Genomic DNA, 27,129 nt, shown 5'->3' on the forward strand with positions numbered 1-27,129 from the left:
CCAAGAATCTCATTATGGCTTCTTTAACCTTTGGAGCATAGATTAAGACAAAATTGTTTGCAAGCTACATGTCAGAATCTAAGCATTACCATACCCATGTTTATATGAAATTTTTTTTCTTTTTTTCACTTGTCATATCCTGAAACTCTGTCCATTTCTTTGTAAGATACCCATTTATTTCAATTTTGGTTTACACGTATGCTTGTACATGTTCATGTTAGCAGTTCTGTATTTACAACAAATTTTCCCAAACCTTAAATAGGAGTTTATGAATAAACTTTTAGTGAAAAACCTGGTCAAACCTAGACATTTTACATTTATAATATTATAAATAAACCTTGAGGCTTCCTTTAGTAGATTAGCCATAAAATGATCCAGAAATGATAAAAATAAATTGATAAAACTGAATTTCTTGTAAGTGTTTTTAGAAACCTTAGCAAAACACAAAGAAATTGTAGCAGAATACATTCTTTTAGGTTTGACATAGCAATAAACTTCATCTAATTGTTAGTAGAATTGCCATAAATTGATGCAGAAATGATAAAATTGGAGTTACCCTAGTATATGATTGTGGAATATAATTGTATATATTAAACTAAATTTTAAGATATGAATGACGTCCTTTTTTTAATAAATATTTGTAGTGGTTTATTTTAATATTATTTGTGTTTATAGGAATCTAGTATTCCAGTTCTGAAGATTTCTGAAACGCCAAGTTTAAAAGTTTTAGAGAAAGCTGACTGGGCTGAAGAATTGGCTGTCAAGCTAGTTCTGGATTTCAAAGAAAGAGTTCCTAAGATGGCTTATAAGTGGGATTTTGAATTAGATCCATTTCAACAGTTGGTAAGTGATATTTTTTTTTATTGATTGTTGTTTATTAATCAATAATGCTATTACGTTATTGGTGTTTTTTTATTGCACGAGGTATTATTTGTGTGTTAGAAAGTTACTGTGGACTTTTATGACGTTTTTATGTGCGTAATTGTAATAATCAATGGACTGTATATAGGGTAACAGACAAAATTTTATAACTTCTGGATAGATTATATATAATGCATCTTTCATGACAGAAAGATTACTGGTGCAGTAATTTGATCCTTTACACTGTCTATCATCGTCTTGCCTTAATGTACATAAAGCATCTGAAGAATAAGTTAAACTAGTCAGGATTCCTTTCTCTCAGAATAGTAATGTTCACCGTTTAGTGTAGCATGATGGCATTAGTTGTTGGGACTGAATACCAATGCATTTTGATTGGCTTAGTAAATTCACAGTTAACAGAAGAATGTAACCACTTTTTATCTAATCAGTCTCACATAGAATTGTTGAGAATGGCTATGCCATTTTTCAGAGATTACAGATTTCTTAAAAAAAGGTCAAGTGAAATTGTTTAGTTATGGTAACAGACCTTTCTGTAATAGTAAACGACATGAAAACCTACAATAAAATAAAGTTGTATACTGTATTCCAAAAGAATAGAAGATGAGGCAGGACAAAGAAAATACTAATTCGGTTCAGAGAGAAAACCATCATAAATATTATTAGTAATATCTCATTAGTTAATTCAGAACTATTACTCCAGAAGATGGTGGGCCTTGCAATGCTTTTTTTGTTATTACCACTAACTGAAGAATAGTTTATAATTTATTAGGTAAAAAATTTCAGTACAGTAAATACTATTGAAAATTTTTTTATTACTTTAAGATATGTTTCTAGTAGAGAAACATAGTGAATTTTTGGAATAAATTATTTATAAAAAAATTAAAACCAGTGTGTCGGTGCATTGACACACTACAGAAGTTAAACTTCTTTACGCAACATTATATGACTTATTAATGATACAAAATAACATACACACAATACAATTTTTTATTGATAAGAAATTTGAACTAGCAATGAAATACACATATAAAAAAAAGAATGCGCATATACGAATTAGCTGTGTATAAAGTAAGAACGAGTGTGTGTTTACATAACTCGCGTGTTAGTATCGATCTATCTATAGTTAGTATCGACACATACAACTAGTGTATGACGTTTTTTCGTGACACTCTTTTTATTTCAGTTGACTCCCCATCCTGAAGCCTGCATTAAGAAGCTTTGCTTCAATAATAATTATTTTAGATTTAAAATAAATCTTTTAATGAGACAAACTGCGTGAAATGGACAAACATAAGTTTTACAATTGCATAAATAAATCAAAATCAAAACAAAAAAATTAGTTTCATGAATTTCTATTGAGTTTCAACCAATGTTTTTTAGTTGAATAATGAGCAAAGAATATAAAGATTACTACTATTAAATCATTATCATAATAGAGAGAAAATTCACTTTACAACTGTTATTGACACCAATAGAGGGAAAAATATCTGAGAATACAATAAATATTATTTCATTGAAAAAACATTTAATATATGATCTGGAGCAGCATCAAATTTAAATAAAAACATTTTCAAATCTACAGATTTGAGTTTCTTCCTAAAAATTCTCAGGACATAAAATTAATGATAATTTTTACATAAAATTACTGAGAAAGAGGTTACATAATGTAATCACAAGCGTTACTTTTAAAAGTTTACAAAATGTTTGAATTAAGTATAAATATAATTAAATCAATATTAATCATAACAATTATTATTTTAATTTATAATAATATTTAAATTAATACTTACTTTTAATGAACTTGTAAAGCCTGGTTATTCAATGGGCCACTATCCAAATGGTATGGAATTACAATGGTGAGATACTGCAATGTGACCCAAGTAAATCCATAAATTAAATTCAAAACAATAAAACATACATACATTGTTTTTATCTTATTTTATCAGTACATAAGACAAAAAAAAAGGCCTCTGGCTTTACAATAGATCTATTTACTTAAGTTTATTACATTTACTGAAAGTCACTGCACTGAAGTTGGCTATTAAAATAAAACTATAAATCTTTCTGGTATAAAAAAAAGAACAAATTGACCTACCAAAAATGGTCTGATCTTAAATTTACTGGTCAGTCTGGCACAAGTGACTTTTAATCAATCAGACTTTAATGGATGTATATTTCTTCAGGTAAATGCAAGATAATCGGGGAAGTATCATCCTCATTATTAATAATCTATCAGAAAATTTTAGTCATGTTCTTGGTAATTTTTTTTATTACGCAGCACACATACATTGTATCCTGATAAAGAAGTGTTATTAAAATTAAACCTTATCAAACTTGGACACCATTTTAAAAAAGAACTGTTTCAATATTTTTACTTAAACAAAAACAAATGTTTATATTTAGATTACAGAAAGCAATCAGATAATGTTGATCTACCTGCACAAAATTAAATTTAAAGTTAAATTTTCACAAGAAAAAACCTACTTCATTTCTATAAATTTTGACTAGTTCGCTTTCATCCATAATTAGCATTAGAGGACAAACTTATTGTATACAAACAATACCAGGACTTTTCCTGGTATCTTTGAAAATCTTGGTGCCTAAGACAGCAACCTCTAAACGGTCAATCACAAAATCTATACAAACATTTACAAATGTACGAATAAGTTAACTGAAATCAAATAGGGTAAAAATCATAAATGCAATCTAGGATTGATAATCGATTCATAATCGAACAGTACCTTCTGTTTTCAGTACAAAGAATTCTGAATGAAAATGTCAGAAGTGATTTATAATGCCAGAACTGTGGCAGTTTCTGTACAAGTTCAATCAACAGCCTGTAGTACATCACAAGATTCTCCTTTAGTGTTTTGGACAGGATACTTCACCCACTACTTTATGATGATACACAATCAATTATCATTTTAAAATTAAATCATGTTAATTTTAACTGTGTCTATTAATTAAACTGCTCTTTGATATGCTTACATGTGATAATGAGGCAGACCAGATCTCGGCTCAGGAAATTAACAACAACCATGAGTTGATGTTCCCCAAAGTACTTCTATTAATGTTGGGTGAAATACCACTAAAAGTTGTTTTAATCTGTAACTTCCAGTTATCTCAACACAAACGCACTTGCTAGAAATTTTAATTAACTCTGAGAAATAATAAGTGAAAATCACCATCTAAGGTTACTTTATAAAAATATTTCTAATGTGGCTCATAGTACTGGGAATTCCTTCTACAGTACAGATGTAGTCGTAGTCATCACTGGATGATACATTATTCTGTAGCGTGGTAAGTTCTATACTACTTGGCAAGTCACTATGAGTATTGTGATGTAAGGCAATTAATTTTTTGCAATGACTCAGTGAATGGTCTGTAATCAGTTAAGATAGATGCTCAATAAGTCCAACAGTTTAACCAACGTCCATTCATATATAAATTCCTCTGTACTGTTACATTATATTTAAATTTTATTAAATAAACCACCTAGTACAGAATATTGAATCAAATCTTACCTTAGTTTTATCTCAATATTCTGTACTTGATGGTTTAATAGAATAAATATATATATAAAATCAGGGTTCACTCAAATTTTTAAAACGTGATTTTTCCTGACTCACTGACTATTTTCAGAATCTTTCCTGATTCTAAAAAAACCATGATATACATGAAGTTTAATATTTTTCCAAACAACACTCAAAATAGTTTATAACTGAAAAGTTTATTTCAAAAACCCGTTATGTGCAATGATACTTATATGGAATGGAATGAAATGAATTTCTGAAATAGACAATTCAATTATGATTTTTCAACTCGGAAATTAAAAAACTGGTGATATTTACAATATCATCAATACAAAATTTCAATGTAATATGAAAAAATATCTCTCAATAGAAGTATTGTAACTTTATTCATTCAATCATTGATTCATCTGTGGTATAAATTGACCAGATATTGTTCAAGGAATCTGTCCTGAATTTTTTTGGTCAAATTCCTAATTTTATTATTCTGTCATTGTTAGCTGTTTCATTGCTGGCAAAATGAACAAATTTTAGAAGTATCTGAAATCAGTTCCAGTTACCACAAAGAATTGATGTATCCCAGCCAGTCAGAAATTTTGGGATATTTCACTATCCCCTTGTGTATTATTATGGGAAAAAATTTCCTCATTTCATTAGAAACGGTGTCAAACCCCTGGCTGTAGCGATAAGAATGTTTTCTTCAATTTTACATCATAAAATTTGTAACATTTCTGTTTGTTTTTGCTACAATAAGGTTTAAAATTACAAAAAAATTTTTATATACAGGTTATCATAAAAGAATGGTTCAGTTTTGAACATGGTTTAAATTAAAACAGAATTACTAACAGTTTATGTTTTTTATTTTTAAAATTTGCCATCTGAAACATTTTTTTACATAATTAATAAATTTCAATATGTGCGCCCTTAGTCGCTCGACAAATGTCCAAATGATACTCAACTTCTCTCTAAACATTAGTTAACATTTCTTCGTTAATGGTTGTCATTGCTTCATCAATCCTGTTTTTTAAGTGGTTTAGGTTGTAAATATTTTGTGTATAAACAACGCTTTTGATGTACCCTCACAAGAAAAAATCACAAGGTGTCAGGTCTGGGACTCCTTGGAGGTCAAAGTATGGGTCCTTGCCGACCTATCCATCGATCTCCAAATTTTTCGTTCAAAGCGTCCGTGACCGATGCATTGAAGTGCGGGGGAGCACCATCTTGTTGGAAATGAAGTCGATGAATGTTTTCGAGTTCATCCGACTGAGTAAAGCAATAATCTGTTAACACGTGAAGATTAAGATACGCAACTCCATTAATTGTTTTTTCAGCAAAGAAGAAAGGCCCTATTACACGATTTTTCATCACACCACACCAAACATTAACTTTAGGCAAATCGCGTTGTTTCTCAATAATTGCGTGTGGGTTTTCAGAGCCCCGTATTCGTGAATTGTGTCTGTTAATGCATCCATTCACGTGGAATGTAGCTTCGTCTGTAAAAATTATATCATCTAAAAATGATTCGTTTTCACTTATTCTGTCCGACATTTCAACAGCGAAATCGTAACGTTTTACACCATCATCAGGTTTCAATTCCTGCAGTATTTGAATTTTATAAGCGTGTAATTTCAGTTTTTTATGTAAAACTCTGTGAACTGTTGATTTTGGAATACCTAATTCGACGCTTTGATGGGAGATGGACTTCCCAGGACTTCTAATTGCCGATTGTCTAATTAGTTCAACCATTTCATCTAATAGACTTGGTCTGCCGGTTGATTTCTGTTTCTTAACCGATCCGGTTTCTTCGAATTGTTTGAACCGACGTGTTATTTTTGTGTGGTGGATCTCTTCCGAATTCACGTCGAAACGCACATTGAACTAAAATTACGGATTTTAATTCATCCATCAATAAAACACACTTTGCTTTGTCTTTATCCGAGAACATAGTAACTCGCTAAACTCACCGCAACAATACAAGAACTGACGTGGTTACAACTGCTGATAAACAAACCTTTGGGTTGGAGGCTTTCAGGGATACCAATATAACATCTAGAAATTTCCCTACAATCTTCCTATGAATTACTGAAACCGCACCATTATTTTATGATAACCTTGTATTTCAGTAATTGTTAAAGGAGGGGAAAATAGTACATAATAACAATGACACTGCCGAAATTATGGCAGAAGCTTTCAACAAACTTTTAAACTGCGAAGAACCAGGGAAACTTCTGAAAATCGACATAAACACACTCATAAAATCCAAACCAGAAAACATAAATCTCCCAACAGCCCAAGAAGTTGAGACTGTACTCAAGGAGCTGAAAAACTATAAAGCAAGCAGGGAAGATAAGGTTTTCGCAGAAATGTGGAAATATGCTGGCAACTCAACTCGGACATCCCTAACATCGCTCTATCAAAAATTTGGACGACAGAAAATTTGGGCCACTGGACAACTGTAATTCTCCCACTACACAAGAAAGGGGACAAGAACAATCCAGATAACTACAGAGGGATATCCCTATTGGACTGCGCATACAAAATTTTATCCAAAATCTTATCCAAAATCTTGTACAATAGAATCAAGGAACAACTGGAACATGAATTGGATGAATATCAAGGAGGCTTCAGGCCTTGGAGAAGCTGTTCAGAACAAATTATCATTTTAAAATTGATCATGGCATACTATAAAAAACAAAAATAAGCCTCTGTCTGTAACCTTTGTGGACTTTAAAAAAGCGTATGACTAAACATAGACCCTCAATGATAAATGTACTAAGAAGCTTCGGAATTCACCCAAAACTGATCAAGAAGATTAACAATTACAAAACACATTAACAAACACAAAATCCCAAGTTAAGTTTAGAGGGGAATTCTCTGAAACATTTATCATAAAAACTGGATTGAGACAAGGAGATAGCCTTTCACCACTGTTGTTCAACTGTGTCTTGGAATGTATAATGAGAAAATAGTTCAAAGTCAACCTGAAGAATATAAAACCCCCCCCTTGCAAATAAAACTTCAGTAAATGGCCAAGAGATTAAAATTGTAGATAAATTCATGTATTTTGGAGGAATCATAACATACAACCTCAATGAAAAACCAGCTAGGCATAACAGAATAAATAAACTGACTAGGGCGCAGCATCTTACCAAGAACACCTACAACAAAAAAAAGTCTCTCAATTGCAACAAAATTTAAACACTATAAGACAGTCACACAACCAGAAATTACATGTACAAGTGAGACCATCTTCAAAACAACCAATACTGCAGCAATAGACAAGATCCTCAAAATAGAAAGAAGGTTAGTCAGAATGTGCATAAACAAAAAATATTAAAAGAATGGACACTGGAGGCTCACTTCAAATGAAACAGTCTATAAAGAAATAGAACCAGTAACCAGCACAATAAAAAAGAAATGGATCTCATTCTTGGAACACCTAATCAGAACACCAGAAAATAGAATCATCAGGAAAATAATAGAAAAATTATGGAATAATAAAAATAACATAAAATGAATTTTAGAAATCAAAGAAGACATGAAGAAACTCGAAATTACAGTGCGAGATTTGAAGAAAAAAACAGACAAAATTAAGAAACTTGAAGGCAAACAAACTACAAATGACTTCAAGAAAGAAAACCGTTTCAAACCAAGAAAGAAACTTAAGATCTGAAAGAATGAAGAACTGGGCTAAAAGGAAACTGAAAACCCTCCTATAAAAATTGACTAAAGTGGTCCAATGTGGGCCATACAATTAAAAAAAAAAAAAAAAGTTCATAAAGCTTCTTTATTCTTGGAGTACGTAGTATGATAGTTATATTTTTTCTTTACCTCTGAACTGGATATGAAGAGGTAATTTGGCATCGTCAACTTCATGCCACTCATCTTCTGATAGCTAGCTCCATCTGTTCTATAGTTTCTTTTTTCCATTTCTAAACACTGTTCTGGAAGCATATTTCCATTATCCGGTGAAATGTCTGAAATGCTGTCAGGCTTGTATAGAGAAATATACTTTCTTCGTCGTCACTCAGCAGTATGGAAGTTCTTAATCACTCAGTTTCTTTTGTGTTGGTCTACATCAGGGGTTCTCAACTTTTTTGTGGTACGGGGTCATACATATTGCTATTTTATTTATTTTGTTATTTCAACTTTTTGTCATGGGCAAAAAGTTAAATAATAGGTGTACACATGCACCCTCGAAGCTATAAATAGCTTCGAGGGTGCATGTGTGCCCGCAAGGAGAAGGTTGCGAACCCTTGGTCTACATGATTTGAAGTTGCTACAACCAGAAAATCTTCAAACACTGTTTGAAGATGAACAATTTTGTAAAATGTTAATTCGTTTTTTTTTTTAACTGTGAAATATTTAATAAACCATAACCAAAAAAAAAACTAACCTAATTCATAACTAAGAGAGATAGGATTCGATATAAAAAAAAATAGGATATCTGATATGAAAGTTTTCATTTTATTTTTACTCATAACAAAATGTAATACAAATTTAGCATTTTATAACTGGTGTAAACTGACTAACTGAAAACACATTATACAAAAAACTTTAGAAAATAGTACGAAAAAATAATCTCCTGTTATACAACAAACAATAAATCTGTCACATAACAATTGGAGTTCATAAAATAGGAAAATGAAGCAACAGAAGCTAACAATGTGACTGCAATCTGCAATCATATTGTCTGATGTTACTTACAAGCCACATAAAATAAGAAAGCATTCACAACAGGCCAAGAAATATTAACAGTGTATATTGTAAAAGTGGGTTTTAGAAGCCAGCTTGGCCTGTATATAATGGAATCTTTAGTGCCGGCACATCTCATGGCTTTTACATAAATCTGAGTAATGCCCACATATCTCACGGCACCCCAACCCCGTAGGGGGAAGACACCCATTTGTGACGTTAGCAGTCGCCACACCACCCCCTCAGTTTCCAAGCCCTGAAGGGCTTTACCAGAGGTCGTCTTAAGACTTTCTAACTGATGCCACTGACATAAATGCCTCGGCAGACATTTGCATCAGTAAAATACAAATCAAATTTCGCCTTCACATAGGCCTCAAACGGACATCTTCACATCCAACCTAACATGATTCCCTCAAACTAACGAAAACCGCAGAAGCGCAGACCCAGCACCTAGTCCAAATTTGACAGCACCGTACATGACTGTGATTGGCCCAGAAAACGAACGAGTTGAAAGATAAATCAGTGTTACACTCATACCAATCAAAATTATGTTTTGTGCAACATAGAAATTCAGATCTACACCAAGTAAGTCGACCAAATTAAGTCACCTAACAAGGGTAAGTAACTTTATTCCTGTCTGCGCAGGAGTCGGGGACAAACTTGGCACCCTCACCTGGTCTCATCATGGAGTCTTGTGCAGCATTACATTACCAAGTTACAATCAGGACCGCCACCAGTGGAATGAAGCCACATCCCTGGTCGCACAGGCTACCATACCCTGGTAGCACGGCCACCCCCGCTAGCGGGACTGCCAAATCAAATCATAAACAATACCAATATAACCGTGGCATGATGCCAATGCACCTACTACCTCCGACCAGTCCAATGCCTAGGCCGGAATCCTAGCCACCTGGGATCCTGTCGTGATCTTACTTCATTCCTAAATTAGTAAACAGTGATCTTTTATAGAATAAAAAATTTCAGATTTATCCTTGAAATTTTAAGAAATGAAATTTATTTAATGTAGGTAGCAATTTAAAGATAATCAATGTTTGGCCGCTGAATTTTTTCCAGTACAACAATTTTAGTTCAATGAAATCTTGCTATAATGGTTTCAAAAAAACCGACAGTTTTTGTCACTATAATAAGATTGTAGAGGGAGTTAAATACAGACTTAAAAATCAATGCAAGTTTGATCTACTTTTTTACAGTGAAGATAATCTTTAGAATTTTAATGTAAAAATAACTTAAATAAAATTTTCATTATGGAAATAAAATCTGAACATATAGATAAGAAATTAGTTTGAATCATGTGATAGAAGATTTATTTTGTATTAAAATTTTAATGAAAAATTTTAATTATTTTATTAGCTGACAATCCAGGTAAATTCTGATACTGCTACCACATACAGTAAGTGTTTATCTTCTTTGAAAATGTATTTTGGCAGTCAATGTTATTGTGTGCATGCGAGTTTTCTGTGTTTGTTAACAAATTTTTTGAAACATTAGCTTTTTTGACTTATAACCTTGTTATAATTTGGCCATCCAGTGACAACTTATATGGAGGCGGTTCAGAAAGTAACCTCCATTTGGGTATAAATAAAAAATCTGCATAGATAAAATTTTTTTTTATTTTAACAACTTAAAACTGCAGCTTTTAGCTATTTTGCAACATAGTGTCCATTTAAATTCAAGGAATTGTCATAGTGTTTTACTAATTTACAAATACCTTCTTCATAAAATTCAGCCGCCTGGGTACCTAGCCAACCTTTCATGGCATTTTAAAGTTCGTCGTCATTGAAGTGCTGTGGCGCAAGCCAATTCTTCATGTGAGTGAAGAGATGAAAATCACTTAGTGTCAAGTCTGCGCTGTAAGGGAGATGATAAAAAATGCCTGATTGGAATTGATTCAGAAGTTCTTGAATTTTGCGAGTGCTGTTAGTATGAGTATTATAATGCAAAAAAAACAACATAATGGCTTGCCTAAGTATCACAGTAGGCTGCTGAAGTAACTGCATGCGTCACACAGCACTTTAATGATGACAATCAACTTCAGAATGCCGTGAAAGGTTGGCTATGTACCCAGACCGCTGAATTTTATGAAGAAGGTATTCGTAAATTAGTGAAACGCTATGACTAATCCTTGAATTTAAATGGCAACTGTTTTGCAAAGTAGTTAAAAGCTACAGTTTTAAGTTGTATGTAATAAAATATTTTTAACTACGCAGGTTTTTTATTTATAGCCAAATGGATGTTACTTTCTGAACTGCCCTCGAATGTTTTTTCAACGATAACGTGATAAACGAAAAAAAAAAAAATCAGTTTCAGTTGGGTTAATTTTGTAATGCACTTAAATTATTATCAAATGTTACAATTAAAAGTGAGAATATTATGGGATATTATAAAATATAGAAAAAGAAAAATTACTTTTATATTTTTGTAGCTGAATTTCATTTTCATTTTTTTATTTTTTAGGACTTTAAGTTCTGCAGTCTTAAGCACTTTCCCTTTAAGTCTATTTGAAAATACAATACTGAAAAAACTGATTTGAATTCAAAATAGTGTAAAGTAATATATTTTATTAGAATGCATACTACATTAACACGGATATCTGAAATAAGGGAAAAGATTAAGTCAATCTAAATTTTTGATATCGTTTTATGATTTTTTGCCTTTTTTATACATAGTACACAGCTATATGTAATTTTACAGAGCTAAATGTATTAGTACTTAAATAAGTACTAATACATTTAGTAACAGAATAAATATTCTGTTCAGTTTATTACTAAGTACGTATACATAGTTAAACGCGTTTCTATATACCCCTTAAAAGAAAGATTTTTTTTAATACGTGATAATAGTTTTTTTGAGGAGGACATCGTACTATATTTGTTATAATTGTATCCGCATTATAGCGGGGTTGCACTGTTTTAAAATGAATCAAGTAATAAGTTAACTGAAAGTTCATTTTTTGTAATTTGTGTTGATTGTTTGTGCTGATTGTTTGTAGAATTAGGAGTCCAGCTTTATCCAGTAAGCTCCTCACTCATTCAGTCATTTATTGGGCTTTTTGTATTCCCCAACAAAATTAATTTTAGGAATTAAAGTTACTAGATGGGCTCCGGCTGTAAGCACATCTGCTTTTAACTAAACATATAAATGTCAAGGATACAATAATTTTATGGGTTTAATTATATTTATATATGTACGTCCTTAACACAGATCCAGTGGGTACCTAGCCAAAATCCACAGAAAATCTGGGAAAGTAGCAATCATAAAAAGCCCTTAATAGTAAAAAAGAAATAATTTGCCCGTAGAAGATCAGGAACAAGACAAACTAGTCACCTAGAAGAATGCTTCAAGAATATTATCAAATAGTGAGCAGGTTGCTCTTCTCAATCGTCAATTACTAGGAGATGAGGCATTTTTATTCAGGATGGGTGCAACACATTATTAATTTTGTGTTAAAAAATATATTTTACCTTGGTTTAATTAGATACTAAAGAACCACGTAGGATGGGTTCTGGAATTTTTTTTTAAAGAAAATTCCTTCTAGTTCCCTGAATTGTGTAATGTTTGTGTTCAGAAGTATCTAAGTAAACTTTTAACTGTTCCAGTAATGGTGGGTATTCACCGGAAAGTATTTTTTAATAATTAGACTTTTCATAAAATTTGCTCAACATTAAACAAAGAAAAAAGATTGTAGTTTTAAAATGGATGTATTTGACAGGCATTATTATTTTTATTTAAACTGATAATTTGTGTGTCTTTCAAATGGTTGATATAAGAATTTTACTTAATTTTTTTTTGGGGGTTAAACATTTTGAAAACAAAAATCTAAAAAAAAAGAAAAACTCTTTTAGGGAGAATTAAAATTTCCTACTTTATTTTAAATGGTAGCAAAATTTGACGTTATGTAAAGAATACAGAAAGCATTTAATGCCTGAAGGGATTCAGGCATGCTAACCCACCGGGTTGGTGTAGTGGTGAACACGTCTTCCCAAATCAGCTGATTTGGAAGTTGAGAGTTCTAGCATTCAAGTCCTAGTAAAGTCAGTTATTTTTACACAGATTTGAATACTAGATCGTGGATACCGGTGTTCTTTGGTGGTTGGTTTTCAATTAACCACACATCTCAGAAATGGTCGAACTGAAACTGTACATGAATACACTTCATTTATATATCATCCTCATTCACCTTTGAAGTATTATCTGAAAGGTAATTACTGGAGGCTAAACAGGAAAAAGAAAAGAAAAGGATTAAGACATGCTATGAAGTTAGAGGAAGTCTCATTTGATTGATAAAAATTGATTGTTTGAAAACATATTTTTTTTATTACTTTCTTCTGATAATATTGAAATTAAAGAAAATTAGCAATTTTTTTTGTGTGTTTTTATTGGTTGGTTCTAAAATTTTTTTTATAAAATGATTTCCAATGCTTTTTTCCAGAATTTAGCAAGTACACTTTGCAAAATAACCAATCATTTTTTTGCAAGGGTTAGATAAATAAATAAAATGCAATTTAGATCATAAAAAAATATAATTGAACAAATTCTATAACATTGAATCGAAAATATAAATAAAATTATGTAATATTTTGCGGTGCTCCTATGAGGAAGTTATCTCCCCATGGCATTGAAGTGCACACTTGGGGAATCACTTGTTTATAATATTAAAATGCATGCAACTTTACAATATATATATATTGTCAAGTTATATATTTACATTCATTACCTGTATGTATGTGTCTTAATGTGTCTTATATCTCATGTACTTTATACATGTACGAGGTGTGATAAAAAAATACGGTGAATGAATTTTTATAGCGGCAACTGCCGACGCTATATCCATATGCTGTAATTTGTCCAATAGCATGATCAACTGAGACAGCCAGGGACAAGTTGTAACACGTTCGGGGTTACCAGTCAGCTGCCAGAGCCGCTAGAGTGAGGTTGTGTTTATCGTGTCTGTCGCGCAACATGGATTTTGAACAACGCATTAACATTAAGTTTTGTTTTAAGTTGCAAAAGAGTGCCAAAGAAGCTCATGAAATTTTAGAATCGGTGTACAGTGATAATGTGGTAACTCTGAAGACTGTGTACAAGTGGTATGACCGATTAAAAAACGGAAATGAGTCTGTTGAAGACAAGCAGCGTGCGGGACCTCAGTTGAAAATGTGCAAAAAGTGGAAAAAATGGTTTGTTCAAACAGGCGAATGACTATTCGAGAGCTATCGGAAGACCTTAACATCTCGTACGGATCCGTTCAAAGCATTTTAACTAATGTCGAACGTCAGTCAAAATCCAACATCAAGGTCATGCTCGTTGTTTTTTTCGATAGTGAGGGCATAGTGCGATAAGAGTTCGTTCCAAGGGGAACAACTGTAAACTCTGAATTTTATAAGGGTGTACTGCAACGTTTGCGAAACGACATACGAAGAAAGCGACCAGAAAAATGGACCAATGGCTGGCTTCCTTCTTCACCACGACAACGTGCCATGTCACACCTCGCTTCTCATTCGTGAGTTTTTGGCCGAAAAAAGTGTTCCTGTCTGTCCACATCCGCCATACTCGCCAGATTTAGCACCATGCGACTTTTGGCTCTTCCCAAAAATTAAAACTGTGCTTAAAGGAAAACGTTTTGACAACATTGCTGTCATTGAGAGGGCCACGACCGAGCAGCTGAAAGCCCTTCCGAAAGACGCCTTCCAGAAATGCCTCCAGTCATGGATAAGTGCATTGCTAGTCAAGGACAGTACTTTGAAGGAGATTAAATCAAATTCTATGTAACCTTATTACTTTTTTTAATAAAAAATTATTCACCGTATTTTTTTATCACACCTCATATATGTGTACTGAAACATTATCTATTTTAATACTTCCTTGCTGTGACAAATTCAAGTCTGCAGTTTTAAGTGCCATTATATTGACTTTCTCATTCATTAGTTTGTTAGAATCCTAATATTAAAAGTAGCAGCTAGCCGTGTTAACATTATTTCTAAATAAAAACAATTGCATCTTATTTGAACTTGAAACTGAATATTGCAGGTGATGCAATCACCTGCATTCTTTTAATACCAATGCAGTGTATAAATACCAGTGGATCTTTTGCAATAGTTTGGAAATGTACACTGATATCTAGCATTTTGAAAATAAAAATAATGAAATTATTACTGAATGTTGCAAGTTCCTTGCTTTTTATTAGGGTATTGCATTTATTTGCCTATGTGAATTATTAAAAACATTGTTTTTAACAGTTTTGTAAAATATATTACCCTATTTCAATAACATACTAAAATAATTTTTTTTTTACAGATAGGGTACCATCATAACAACAGCATTTATTTTTCATAAATCACTGTTTGTTGATGTAAGTGTTTTATTGTTTTAATTCACAACTTTAGTATTATTTTTACTGTTATTATTATTATTACTTTTACGTTAAAGTGCCTTAGGTAAGATAATCACAAAACACAGAGTTGGTCTAGTGGTGAACTTGTCACACACAACTGATTTTGAAGTCAAGAGTTCTAAGATTCAAATCCTAATTAAGGCAGGTATTTTTATACAGATTTGAATACTGGATCATGGATATCGGTGTTCTTTGGTGGTTGGGTTTCAATTAACACCACACATCTCAGGAATGGTTGACCTGAGTCTGAGCAAGATACATAGTTCATTTACATTCATATTTATCATACTCTGAAGTAACACCTTTCGGTGGTTCCAGAGGCTAAACATTTAAAGAAAGTAAGAACGGTAAGATAGTCACAGACACCACTATTTGTATAAGTAATAGATTTGTAATCATTTCATTTGAATTATATTGGATCATCATGAACAAGAGATTAAATTTCATTAATTTATTGGTTTGTTGATGTTTGTGTTTAAATATTTAAAAAAAATTGTCTTATACCCGGTTTCAACAATAAGCATTTTTTTTTCTTTTTAACTTCCTTGTACGAAGTAAAGGAAGTATTGTGATCGTAAAAAATTTCAGTTTTTCAGATTTCAACAGAAATATCCACTTTGACCATCCCTGAATCCATTTTGACAAATTTCGGTGTGACATTGTACATACATATGTATCTCACATAACTCAAAAACGATTAGCTATAGGATGTTGAAATTTTGGATTTAGGACTATTGTAACATCTGGTTATGCACCTCCCATTTTGATTGCAATTGACTGGACAAAAAGTGTTTGAATTTGAATTTTTGACTTTTTCTTAATTGTAGTAATAAGCCCTCATTGAGAATTTTTCAATGATATATCATAAGTGGTACTTATTTTCATTGGTTTCAGAGCTATAGCCAAATAAAAGTTTAATTAATGAAATATTTGGATCTTACAAGGGGAAGGCTTATCTCCCTTTTTTTTTAACTTTTTTTTTTAACTTTTTTTTTTTAATTTAAATATATTGATTTATTAATAATTATTAACCCCTGATTGTAAACAAATTTTATGATAAATTTTTTTTTTTTTTTGTCTTCAGTCATTTGACTGGTTTGATGCAGCTCCAAGATTCCGTATCTAGTGCTAGTCGTTTCATTTCAGTATACCCTCTACATCCTACATCCCTAACAATTTGTTTTACATATTCCAAACGTGGCCTGCCTACACAATTTTTTCCTTCTACCTGTCCCTCCAATATTAAAGCGACTATTCCAGGATGCCTTAGTATGTAGCCTATAAGTCTGTCTCTTCTTTTAACTATATTTTTCCAAATGCTCCTTTCTTCATCTATTTGTCGCAATACCTCTTCATTTAAATAATAGTAATTCAATAAAAAAAATTTAAAAAATAGAAGTCATTAATGAAATAAAATTTTATTTACTTTTCATTTTAAAAAAAAAATGTGTATATGTAATTTAATAGGCATACAAGGAAGTTATGTTTTATCCACATCAGATTGTTTAGTTCTACTATTATGTGTATTGTACAGGGCGTTTCATAATGTTCTTCTGAGTTTCGAAAATTCATTAACAAAAAGCTATTTCATTCATAAGAATAAAACAAGTACTGTACGAAAGAGTACTTCAAATAGGTTTTTCCACATATACTAGGCAGTTAGTAAACTATTTGCTCGTTAGGCGTCAACAGTAGAGAAAACGGTTGCCATGGGAAGCAAGAAGTCGTTTTGTGTGTTAGAATTTCACTTGTCAAAGTCGGTGCAAATTTCTGTGCAACGTGCGTTTCGGTTGAAATTTCATAAGGGGGCCATCAAGTGACAATTCAATTCGTGCATGGTATAAATAATTCAGTGAAAGTGGTTGCTTCTGCAAGCGAAAATCAACTGGTCGTCCATCAACCTCAGAAGTCAATGTCAAACGTGTACGTGCACGTTTCATTCGCAGCCCGTCAAAATCGACTGCGGCTGCAGGCAGAGAATTAGGAATTCCGAAAACAACAGTGTGGAGAGTTCTCCGTAAACGTTTATTATGCAAACCGTACCGTCTTCAAATAAATAGTCTTTTTGTTGGAGATAAAACACATAGGCTCAGTTTTTGTTTAGTTACAGGAAAAGATGTTGTTAGATGAAGGTTTTCTAAACAAGATAATTTTCAGCGATGAAGCTACTTTCCATATTAGCTGCAAAGTAAACCGTCATAACATGTGAGTTTGGGGAACTGAAAACCCACACGCTTATGTGGAACACATTCAGGATTCTCCGAAAGTAAATGTGTTTTGTGCGATCTCTCGTGAGGTAGTGTATGGGCTGTTATTTTTTATGGAAACCACAGTAACCGGCATGATATACCTGGATATGTTACAATTATGGCTTATGCCTCAGCTACTCAACGACTTCATTTTCCAGCAAGATGGTTGTCCTCCCCGTTTTCATAACAAGGTTTGACAGTACCTTAACACAACATTACCTCGGCACTGGATAGGACGTGCATCTGAAGAAGACCAACACATTATGCTGTAACCACCAAGATCATCAGACCTCACGCCATGTGATTTCTTTCTCTGGGGATACATGAAAGGTAAGGTGTTTATCCCACCAATGCTGCACGATATCGCTGAGCGAAAGGATTGCATAATCAACGCAATCAACTCTTATCGAAAATGACATGTTAGAACGAGTTTGGCAAGAGCTAGACTTTCGTGTTGATGTGTGCCGTGTCACCAGAGGAGCACATATTGAACATTTATAGATTTTAACAAAAACTGTTTGAGTCCCTGCATCACCTTGTACAACTTTCATTTAGGGAAGTGAAATACTTTTTTTGTACTGAATTTTTGTAACTCCTAAGAACATTATGAAACACCCTGTATTAATGACAGATTGTCTTTTGTCCCTTGTTCTTATTATTATTTATCAATAATTTAATTTGGAATCTTGACCATTTATTGGTAACCATTTTCACTGGTAACACAACTGTATCTAGCATGAAGATAATTATTTTAAGGATTTGAAAATTGTTTGTTAAAAGTTTAAACATTATACATTTAATAGATTGTACTTTAAACATGGATAAAACTGTCCCATTGTGCTTCTCAGGTAGATGTAATATTTGCAATTGTGTGGGTAGAATTCTCAATAATGATAAAAAATATGTGAAATTATATTCACTTTGCACATATGTGAAATTTCTGTATGTTTTATTAGGTGATAAATTCTCATTGGATCAGATTCATTTTATTTGCCACCAAATCAAACTGAGCTGAAACTAAGTCTAACTTGGTTTATTGGTAGAATTCCCTGACCAACCATAAATATACAAGAGACTGCCCTTAAAAGTCCTATGATTTGTGGTATATTATACCATGATTGTTAATCCAAAACCTATAGAAGATCATAAAGAATAAGTGGATCAAGGATAAAGGAAAAGAATGAATGAGGAAAACACTGAATTTCCCTGTTGCCCATAGGACTGTCAAATGAGAAAAACCTTTCAAAGGACTGCTTCAAGGCCGGCCTTATCCTAGTATTGGGTATGCATCTCACCTACAATTCCTTGAGAGGTGTATTTAAATAATATCTTTATAGTATGGAGGCAGCATATTATAGGACAATGATTTTGCATTGAATAACTAAAAATATCTTTGAAGGAAAATTTTCAGTTATATTTGATTTGTTTAAAATTAACAAGTTATTTTTGTTTTAATTTTTTTGAAAACAGTATTTTTTTCTAAGTTTTTTGCGTTAATTTTTATTGAAAAACTATTTTTGCTAGACCTTACTTCCTGAGCCTGTACAGAAATCTTGTTAAGTCATATCCATTTTGACACTGTGTTATAATTTAATTTTTATTAAAAATTTTTAAAAAATTCCACAGTCTTAAATATAACCATTGGTTGTCAGAACTGCAATACTGACAACCAGGAAAAATTATAATCAAGAAAACATTTGTCATTGAAGTAATGAGTAATTGCTGGTCAGAATAATAAATAAACTTCCAAGATAAATTTTCATAATTGAGTTTTATATATCCTACTCTAGTTTACTTTTTTATTAATATTCCGTATATAAAATGCTGATATCTAAGCATCACTGTACAAAATGAAGATAGAAGAAGGAAAAAAATATCTGTCCAAATTAATTTAAATATATCATGAAATATTTGAATACATTAATTGTATATTTCAGTTATATATGTACTGCAAACTATAATTATTAATTTATTTAAAAATTTTTTGATTTACTGATTATTTGCATTTAGGCCACTTGCAATTAACTTAATTTTACTGTTTTTTTTAATGTTATTGCTTGTTACATAAGTAATTATTTTATAATAACATTTATTATTTATAGGACCTGCTGGCTTCTGAACTTAAAATTGCTGAGAACAACCTGCAAGATTCAGTACCAATTACTGAGTTTGAATCTGTCAAGAATGAAATGAATCAGCTTACTGTCAAACATAGAAATCTTGTTAATCAGTTAGCTGCTTTGGTAATATGTAGTAATTATATCACAATTAATTTTAACAATAATTTTGCTATGATAGAGCTATTCTTTCAAAATGACTTTTTAAGCTTTTAAGGTACATTTTAACGTTTTTTATTTGGTGACTTCAAAAACCTGTTTAAATAAAAAAAAAAAAAAAAAAATGACATCAGTTCTAATAAAGGGAACTATTGAAAGTTTTGATAATTCAGTAGCTGCAAACATCTGTAAAAGTTTACAATAAGACTAACTTATTGAATATTTTTTGCTGTACAATCTTACTAAACACCTATTCCATCACTTTCATAACCAATTTGTTTATAATTTCTTTGTAATGTGTTGTATGTTTCACAATAATGTGTATATGGGCTGTACTTATGTATATCTGTGATTTTACTATCACATTAATTATGGATATGTAGGGTTCAAAGAAATATAATGTAAAAAAAAAAATACATTTAATGTAAAAACAAAGAGTTATGAAGAGTTTTGAAAAGTCTTAGTTTTCAAAATAAAAATATGATATCCTATGAAGTTATTAAAAACACTTATATGCACTAGGTACAAGTGTTTCATTCTACTAAGCTTTATGCTCTCACCCAGGTACAATTTGAGAAACAAATAAGCTCTCTTGTATTTATCTCTTAAAAGATTAAAAGAGTGCAAAGGAATTTAAAAAAATTGCAAGTCTGCATTATATTAAAAACAAAATTTAATAGAAAATGGGTTATTTACAAGATATTTATACATTTGAATATTTTGTCTGAAACCTGCCTTGTTTAAACAGAACAGCTAAATTTACCTTATTTGTATACAAACTATTTTTCTTTAATTTATGACAATTAAAAGACCTATAGATAGCAAATTTATGTCTTGAATTATCAGTATGGATACTCATCCTTGAAAATACTATCCATATTTGATTTTATATACATTTTATTATATCTATAAGTTAATTATTATTTTTATATGTTAATTCACTAAACAGTAATATACTATACTATATGCTCTCTTTGTGTCTTGTACAGAAAAATTTTGCTCTACTTTTAATATCTCAATACATTATAAATATGGAATGAATGACCCCCAAACTTAAATACCTTTAATCAAAAAGCTCTAAAATGAATTATAAGATATACAAAGAGTGTTTACTATATTCTGTAATTTTTTTAACACAAAAGAGCCTTGGAAAGTTTAGCACATATATACCCAATATGTAATTCCAATCCAAATCAGATCAAAATGAAAACTCAGTGACCTAATGCTACCCAAGTTACTGTTGCATACGAGGGTTGTCTGAAAAGTTTTGAGCCTAACATAGAAAGATGTACGTATTTTTTCTGTCAAATATACTTTAATTTTTCAACAAAGTCTCCTTTCAAGTCGATACTGTTTTTACAGCGATACTCTAACCTCTTTAACCCTTCTAAATAGTAGCTGGCGTCTTTCTTCGCAAAATAGGCGTTTACATACGATAAAATCCTCATCCAATGAAAAGCTCTTTCCTCCAAACGAAACTTTAAGGTTAGGAAACAAGAAAAAGTTGCTTGAGTCCAGATTTGGTGAAATACGATGAGCGGTCAACCAATTCAAAGTGCAGTTCATGAATTTTAGCCACGGCGACCGTCAAAGTGTCAGCAGACATATTGTCCTGATGGAAAAGCACTTTCTTCTTCAAGTGTGGTAGTTTTTTTGTAATTTCTGCCTTCAGCTTGTCAAGTAATGATGCATAATACTGTCCCATTATTGTTTTACCTTTTTGAAGATAATCAATAAACAAAATTCTGTTACTAACCCAAAAAAACAGTCGACATCACCTTCCTGGCCGATGGAACCGTCTTCGCCTTTTTCAGAGCAGGTTCACCCTTGACAGTCCACTGTTTTGACTATTGTTTCATTTTAGGAATGTTGTGGTGATCCACAGTTCATCTATAGTTATGAATCGGCGCAAAAAATATGACTCATTTTGCTTAAACTGCTCCAGCAAGGCCTTGGAAATGTTCATTTGAATGCATTTTTGGTCCAAAGTAAGCAAATGCAGCACCCGATGCATGAATAGCTTACGCATACCAAATCTGTCACTCGGTATATGAAAAACAAGTTCTTTCAAATGCCCATAGCCTCTGCTATCTCTCTAACCTTAATTTGTTGGTCATCCAGTACCATTTGGTGAACTTTTTCGATGATGTCGGTGGTGGTTACAGTTTTTGGCCGCCCTGAACACTCATCATCAACCAAGCCGGTATGACCATATTAAAATTCAGCTGCCCATCTTTTCATAGCAGCAGATGATGGGACCATGTCCAACACAGTTTTAATTTGCATAGGCGTAATATTGCCTTTCAAATGCAAGTAATGTAATCTTGGCACGGTATGAGATTTTTCCATTTTCACAAAAACACTCACAATGACTTACTCAAACAATTATCAAACAAAAACTGAGTGTCCAAAATGATTGAGATTTTAGTGTGTACCTTTCAATATATGCGTGAATACATTTCCTGACCTTTGTTGATAAGTGCTGCCATCTTCATGTTGAGGCTCAAAACGTTTCAGACAACCCTCGTATTTTCAAACTCAGAGTCAGTTGAGTGTTATTCTCATTCAAAAACGTGCAAAAAGATATCACCATTTAGCCTTTTTGTGAGAATTAAATTGAAAAATTGAATATTTTTAAATTCAAGTAGTGCCACCAAAGTAATGATATCATCATATAAAATTGATTCTAGTGATAAGCTTTTCAACAAACAAGACCCCAAAATGTAGCTCATGGAATGTCATAATCAGTGGGTATGAACTCAGGATAAACACCTTACATGTGTACCTGCCTCTTACAACTCTGTAAAGATAGGATAACATAAAGTTAAAGAAAAAAATATATAAGTAAAGTACATTTTCCAATTGTTGGCCAATTACAACTTAGTTATAAGTGCAAAATCCTAAAATTTCTCTTCAGTATATCATTACCAAGATAGTCGATAAATTAGTTGAACTTAAAATTAAGTTTATAGTTAATAATTTAAAAACTGAAAATGTCTGTGGCTAATAAAAATTTTTTTTGTGTGATTTAGACCCTTGTAACTTTCAATCAGACTAGTACCAGCAGCTACTCTATTTGTCACATCAGCCGAAGGTTCAGTTCAGTATATGAGAAGTCCTCATTTCTTTGATGAACTTGAGACCTTGGTTGTACCATTATTAATTACTGATTTATTAATTTATTGATAATTTTTTTTCTATGTTGCTTTTTTTTAATAAAAAAGTTATAATTAGATAGAAATCTTTCATCTTTTATGAATAATAAATTTAATTTTCTTAACATGTAGTTTCATTTAATTTTTGGTATTATTTAGGAAACAAGTTCAAAGAACGTGTTGTGTTTGTGAAATATTTTGTTTTCATAATTACTTAAAGACCTGATGTTATGTTTTGAAGATTGTAGAAATTTCAAAGAAGTTAGCTGAAAGCCAGTTGCAGGAAGAAGTTGAAAAGTTGAAATTTGAACATACTGAACGCATGTATAAATTAATAAAAGGTACTGATTCATTCATTACTATAGTTAATTAATAATTATTACTTTATAAATGATAATAATGGTGTGAAAAGTAAGGATAATCATATAAAGTGAACTAAAAAAATATAAAATTTTAATAAGATGAGTGTTTCTGAAGAAATTTTTGCAAGATTCTAAATAAGTTATCAGGAAGTACAGAATGTAACTGAAAAACTATATAAATATTTCTACATTTATTTATAGTATAGCTGAAATTAGTTAAAAATATTTATATTCCTTAGGCTATTAACAGTTGATGGCAGTCATTGCAGGTTGCACTTTGTTACTATTGACTTGGATACTGAGGGGTAATAAACATTACATGTAGGACTTCCTAGAAGAATTTTGAGATGTGACAGTTTTTGGTTTTGTTTATTAAAAGATCATTTGGGTTAAGTTATAGCATCATGGAAATTTTAAGGATTTAAAATAACAAGGTTAAAAGTAGAATCTGCATTACATAAACCTATCTGTTGATGACTAAAGTTGAACAACACAGGATGCAGTTGTGTCTAGAAAGCCTATTGAAATAATTGGGTTTCTTTTTGGGTTGTATTTATTAGTGTCTAATAAATAAAAATTCACTGTCATAAGGGATTGTGATGAATTAGGTAGTTTTTATTTTTCCTTATTCACTGAATTAAATACTGTTTCATATCTTACTGCTGTAGGAGAACTTGTTCTTAGTCTTATACAAGAAGTATATCAATGAAAACTTACAGAGGTGACGGGCTGCCTTGCTTGGAAACAAACTGTTTCATTTAAAACATAATGTTACGTAGGCTTTCATCAATCTGTGATAATAGACATGAATTATAACTAAGGTCTGGATGGGCGCTCTTAACTCGTGGATAATGGTTTATAGACCACCTCAGCATGAAAGGTTTTTTGTAAAATTCATCAATTCGATTTTCATAGCGAAAAAATGCAGTTTAACTTACAAGCTCAGACCCTACGCCTAGAAGAAAAACTCTAAAGACCAAATTTATTTTATATTGAAGGCCCTCACATTTTATGAAAGCGGTTTCATTGGACTATTGAAATAATCTGTATACTCTCTACAGAGTATAGTCTATAACTTCTCTATAAAGTACCGTAACTCTCAGATGAAATCTGAGTTACCTTGCCCAGACAGGAAACTGATAATTATAACTTTCTAAAGCCACGGTCTTAGTCTTAAGGAATCAGCCCTCACATTAGCCTCCTGCTTGACTGTGTGCTGTGCACTCAGTGCAATTCTACGTCATTAATGGATGAAAGGTCTAAAATTGCTTATGGCAATTCCAGACCAGTATAGACCCAAACTGGTTTGTACTGAGAGCTTTAGTGCTTCCTGACAATCTGAACATAAAATTACACATCTATTAATATAACTCTTGCCATCGCCTAGCTATTGGCAAGTGCATCCATTTGCTGATAAAATCAGCAAATATATGCCTGAAAGACTACTGTATTTCTCCAAAGCTCAAAACAAGATATTTTGTAAGCAATCATTCTTGTATCAGCAAAAATGCTTAAGGTCAAGTGAGTTTTCAGCAGTGGAATTTCGAGAGCACTGTTTGTTTATTTTTAAAATTTCTAGATAAGAAGACAAGGTAATAACTAGGTGTGCTTCCTTCTCCTTGGTCACTACTTGAGGAGTTTTATGCTACCAAATGATTACCTTAAACATTAGCTATATTTTAACTGTAAACTAGTACAAGCCTAGGCTAAAGTCCCAGGATTTACCAACAAAGCAGTTATTAACGCCAAACATGATCACATCACCTTGATAATACATTTATGTACATGAAAGCCTGATCAGTCTCATACTAAAATAATAGCTAGATTTGACCTCATAGAAGATCTAGCTAGTTCCCTCAAGGAAATTCCACAGTTTTCGTTTCAATGTGAAAGGTATAGAACATTATTTGTAAAGTACTTTGTAAACTACTCTTAACTTGAATATCAAGATCATCTACTTAGTCTTATGTGTACCATCTGTATACATTAATATTAACAAGTAGATTATCTATGATAGTGGCAGTTCTATTTCATTCTGTGACATTCCTTAACTGCTGAAATCTTTGCCTTCTTTCTGAATTAATTTACCTGAGCAGCCTTCAAAACTGCAGAGACTTTAACCACCTTAAAATTATAATATCACCATGCTCACAGGTCACACACAAAGTAGAGTTGTAGGTGTTATTGAATGTCCTCTGAAATCAAGAAATGCTCCAAGAACAACTTCTTGTCTCCTCAATCCTCCTGTGAGCTGATGCAATGCTGTCACTTGACATTTTTGGAGAAGTACTTAAAGCTACATGTAGTTCTCTGTCACTTTCTCATCCAATAGCATTAAAACAAAGAATGATGGAGAAGTAAGTTGAAATATTATAAGATTAGTGTGACTGTATTTTTCAGGTTTCGGAATAAAGACTACTCCACTAGTCTTCCAAACTGGTATACATTCAAAATTAAGAATTGCTCTAAAATATTTTCAGAGGAGATGAAGCAATGAGAGTGGACTCTAAAGTAGTAATGGTGAAAATTTTTATAAAATCCTACGGATTTAAATACTTACAACTTCTTTATTGTCCATCTAATTTTAAACATACCAATAAATGAACCTAAATTCAGACCTCTGAGATACTTACTTCTTAGACCATCTTAGTTCCAATTATAAGATGGTAACATAAACTAAGGAGAGAGTAATGTTTAAAACTTCTCTTCTTAACCCAGTTCTTAACAGTAGTTATTTTCTGGCTCCTACTATTCTGAATTTGTATATTTGTCCAGGGTAATATCAAGAATTACTAAACTGATTTGAAAAATATGTACACTGTTTTAAGCTTACTTGTAAGAAGAAGGAACCCTTTTCTTCCCTGAGGAATAAGGTTCCTCAGGGTATTTTGAAAAACCCTGTGGTTTGAAATGTCATAGGCTATATAGTAATAACATAATCCTCTGTATAAGCCCCCAATTTTGCCCTCGTGCCCTCTTTGATGTGCACCCTTCATCGTAATAATAATTACAGATAAAGATTAGCTGGATGAATGTGTGTAAAAAATGTTTCTCTTGTATCACATGAGCCATTTTGCAATCAAAGGGAGACAGTGATGGTGGATGTCAAAACATTTGAAGGGAAAAATGATTTTTAGGAAACTAACCTTATGAATTCAGCAAGTCACAAGATCTATATAAAAAATATGTTGCTTGTTTGGCCAGGTTCAACAGTAATTGCACCAGTTGGCAGTTTGAAATTCTACTTTTTGTTGCTGCACTCAGCGATAACACAACATTTTTTTGTGGACAGATAAGAGCAACATTCTGAAAAAGATGATTCTATTTTTATTTGGTTTATTTGAGGTTTAGTGAGAAGACTACCAGAGAGCTTTGCAAGGAAATGGATAAATTAACTAAAATTTCTAATGCGTAGAGAATTTTCATTAAAAACTTCAACAAAACTATAAACCAAATTTTTGTGTTATCATTGATGAAATATTAATAGGTATTTGGAACAAAAGCTCATTTAGACTCTTCGTGAAAGCAAACCAAACAGATGTGGTCTGAAAATTATACTAATATGTGA

General features: G+C 31.9%; 1 protein-coding gene across 2 annotated transcripts in view; it reads left to right on the plus strand.

Moving 5' to 3' along the window:
• The window catches only part of LOC142324613 (superkiller complex protein 2-like), a 154,020-nt gene that overhangs the window by 121,127 nt on the left and 5,764 nt on the right, over nucleotides 1–27,129 (plus strand). Inside the window, exons 5-8 of one of the 2 annotated variants that reach the window (XR_012756347.1) lie at nucleotides 676–843; nucleotides 15,423–15,477; nucleotides 19,871–20,011; nucleotides 23,359–23,516. Coding sequence is in view for 1 of the 2 variants with exons in the window: in XM_075365468.1 (XP_075221583.1) it covers nucleotides 676–843; nucleotides 15,423–15,461 (207 nt within the window). In the remaining variant the exon portion in view is untranslated. Of the gene's footprint in view, nucleotides 1–675; nucleotides 844–15,422; nucleotides 15,478–19,870; nucleotides 20,012–23,358; nucleotides 23,517–27,129 lie in introns of those variants that run through there. The other variant, XM_075365468.1, reaches the window with a different exon arrangement.

Source organism: Lycorma delicatula, chromosome 5, assembly GCF_047948215.1.
Source record: "Lycorma delicatula isolate Av1 chromosome 5, ASM4794821v1, whole genome shotgun sequence".
In the NCBI taxonomy this organism is placed as follows: domain Eukaryota; kingdom Metazoa; phylum Arthropoda; class Insecta; order Hemiptera; family Fulgoridae; genus Lycorma; species Lycorma delicatula.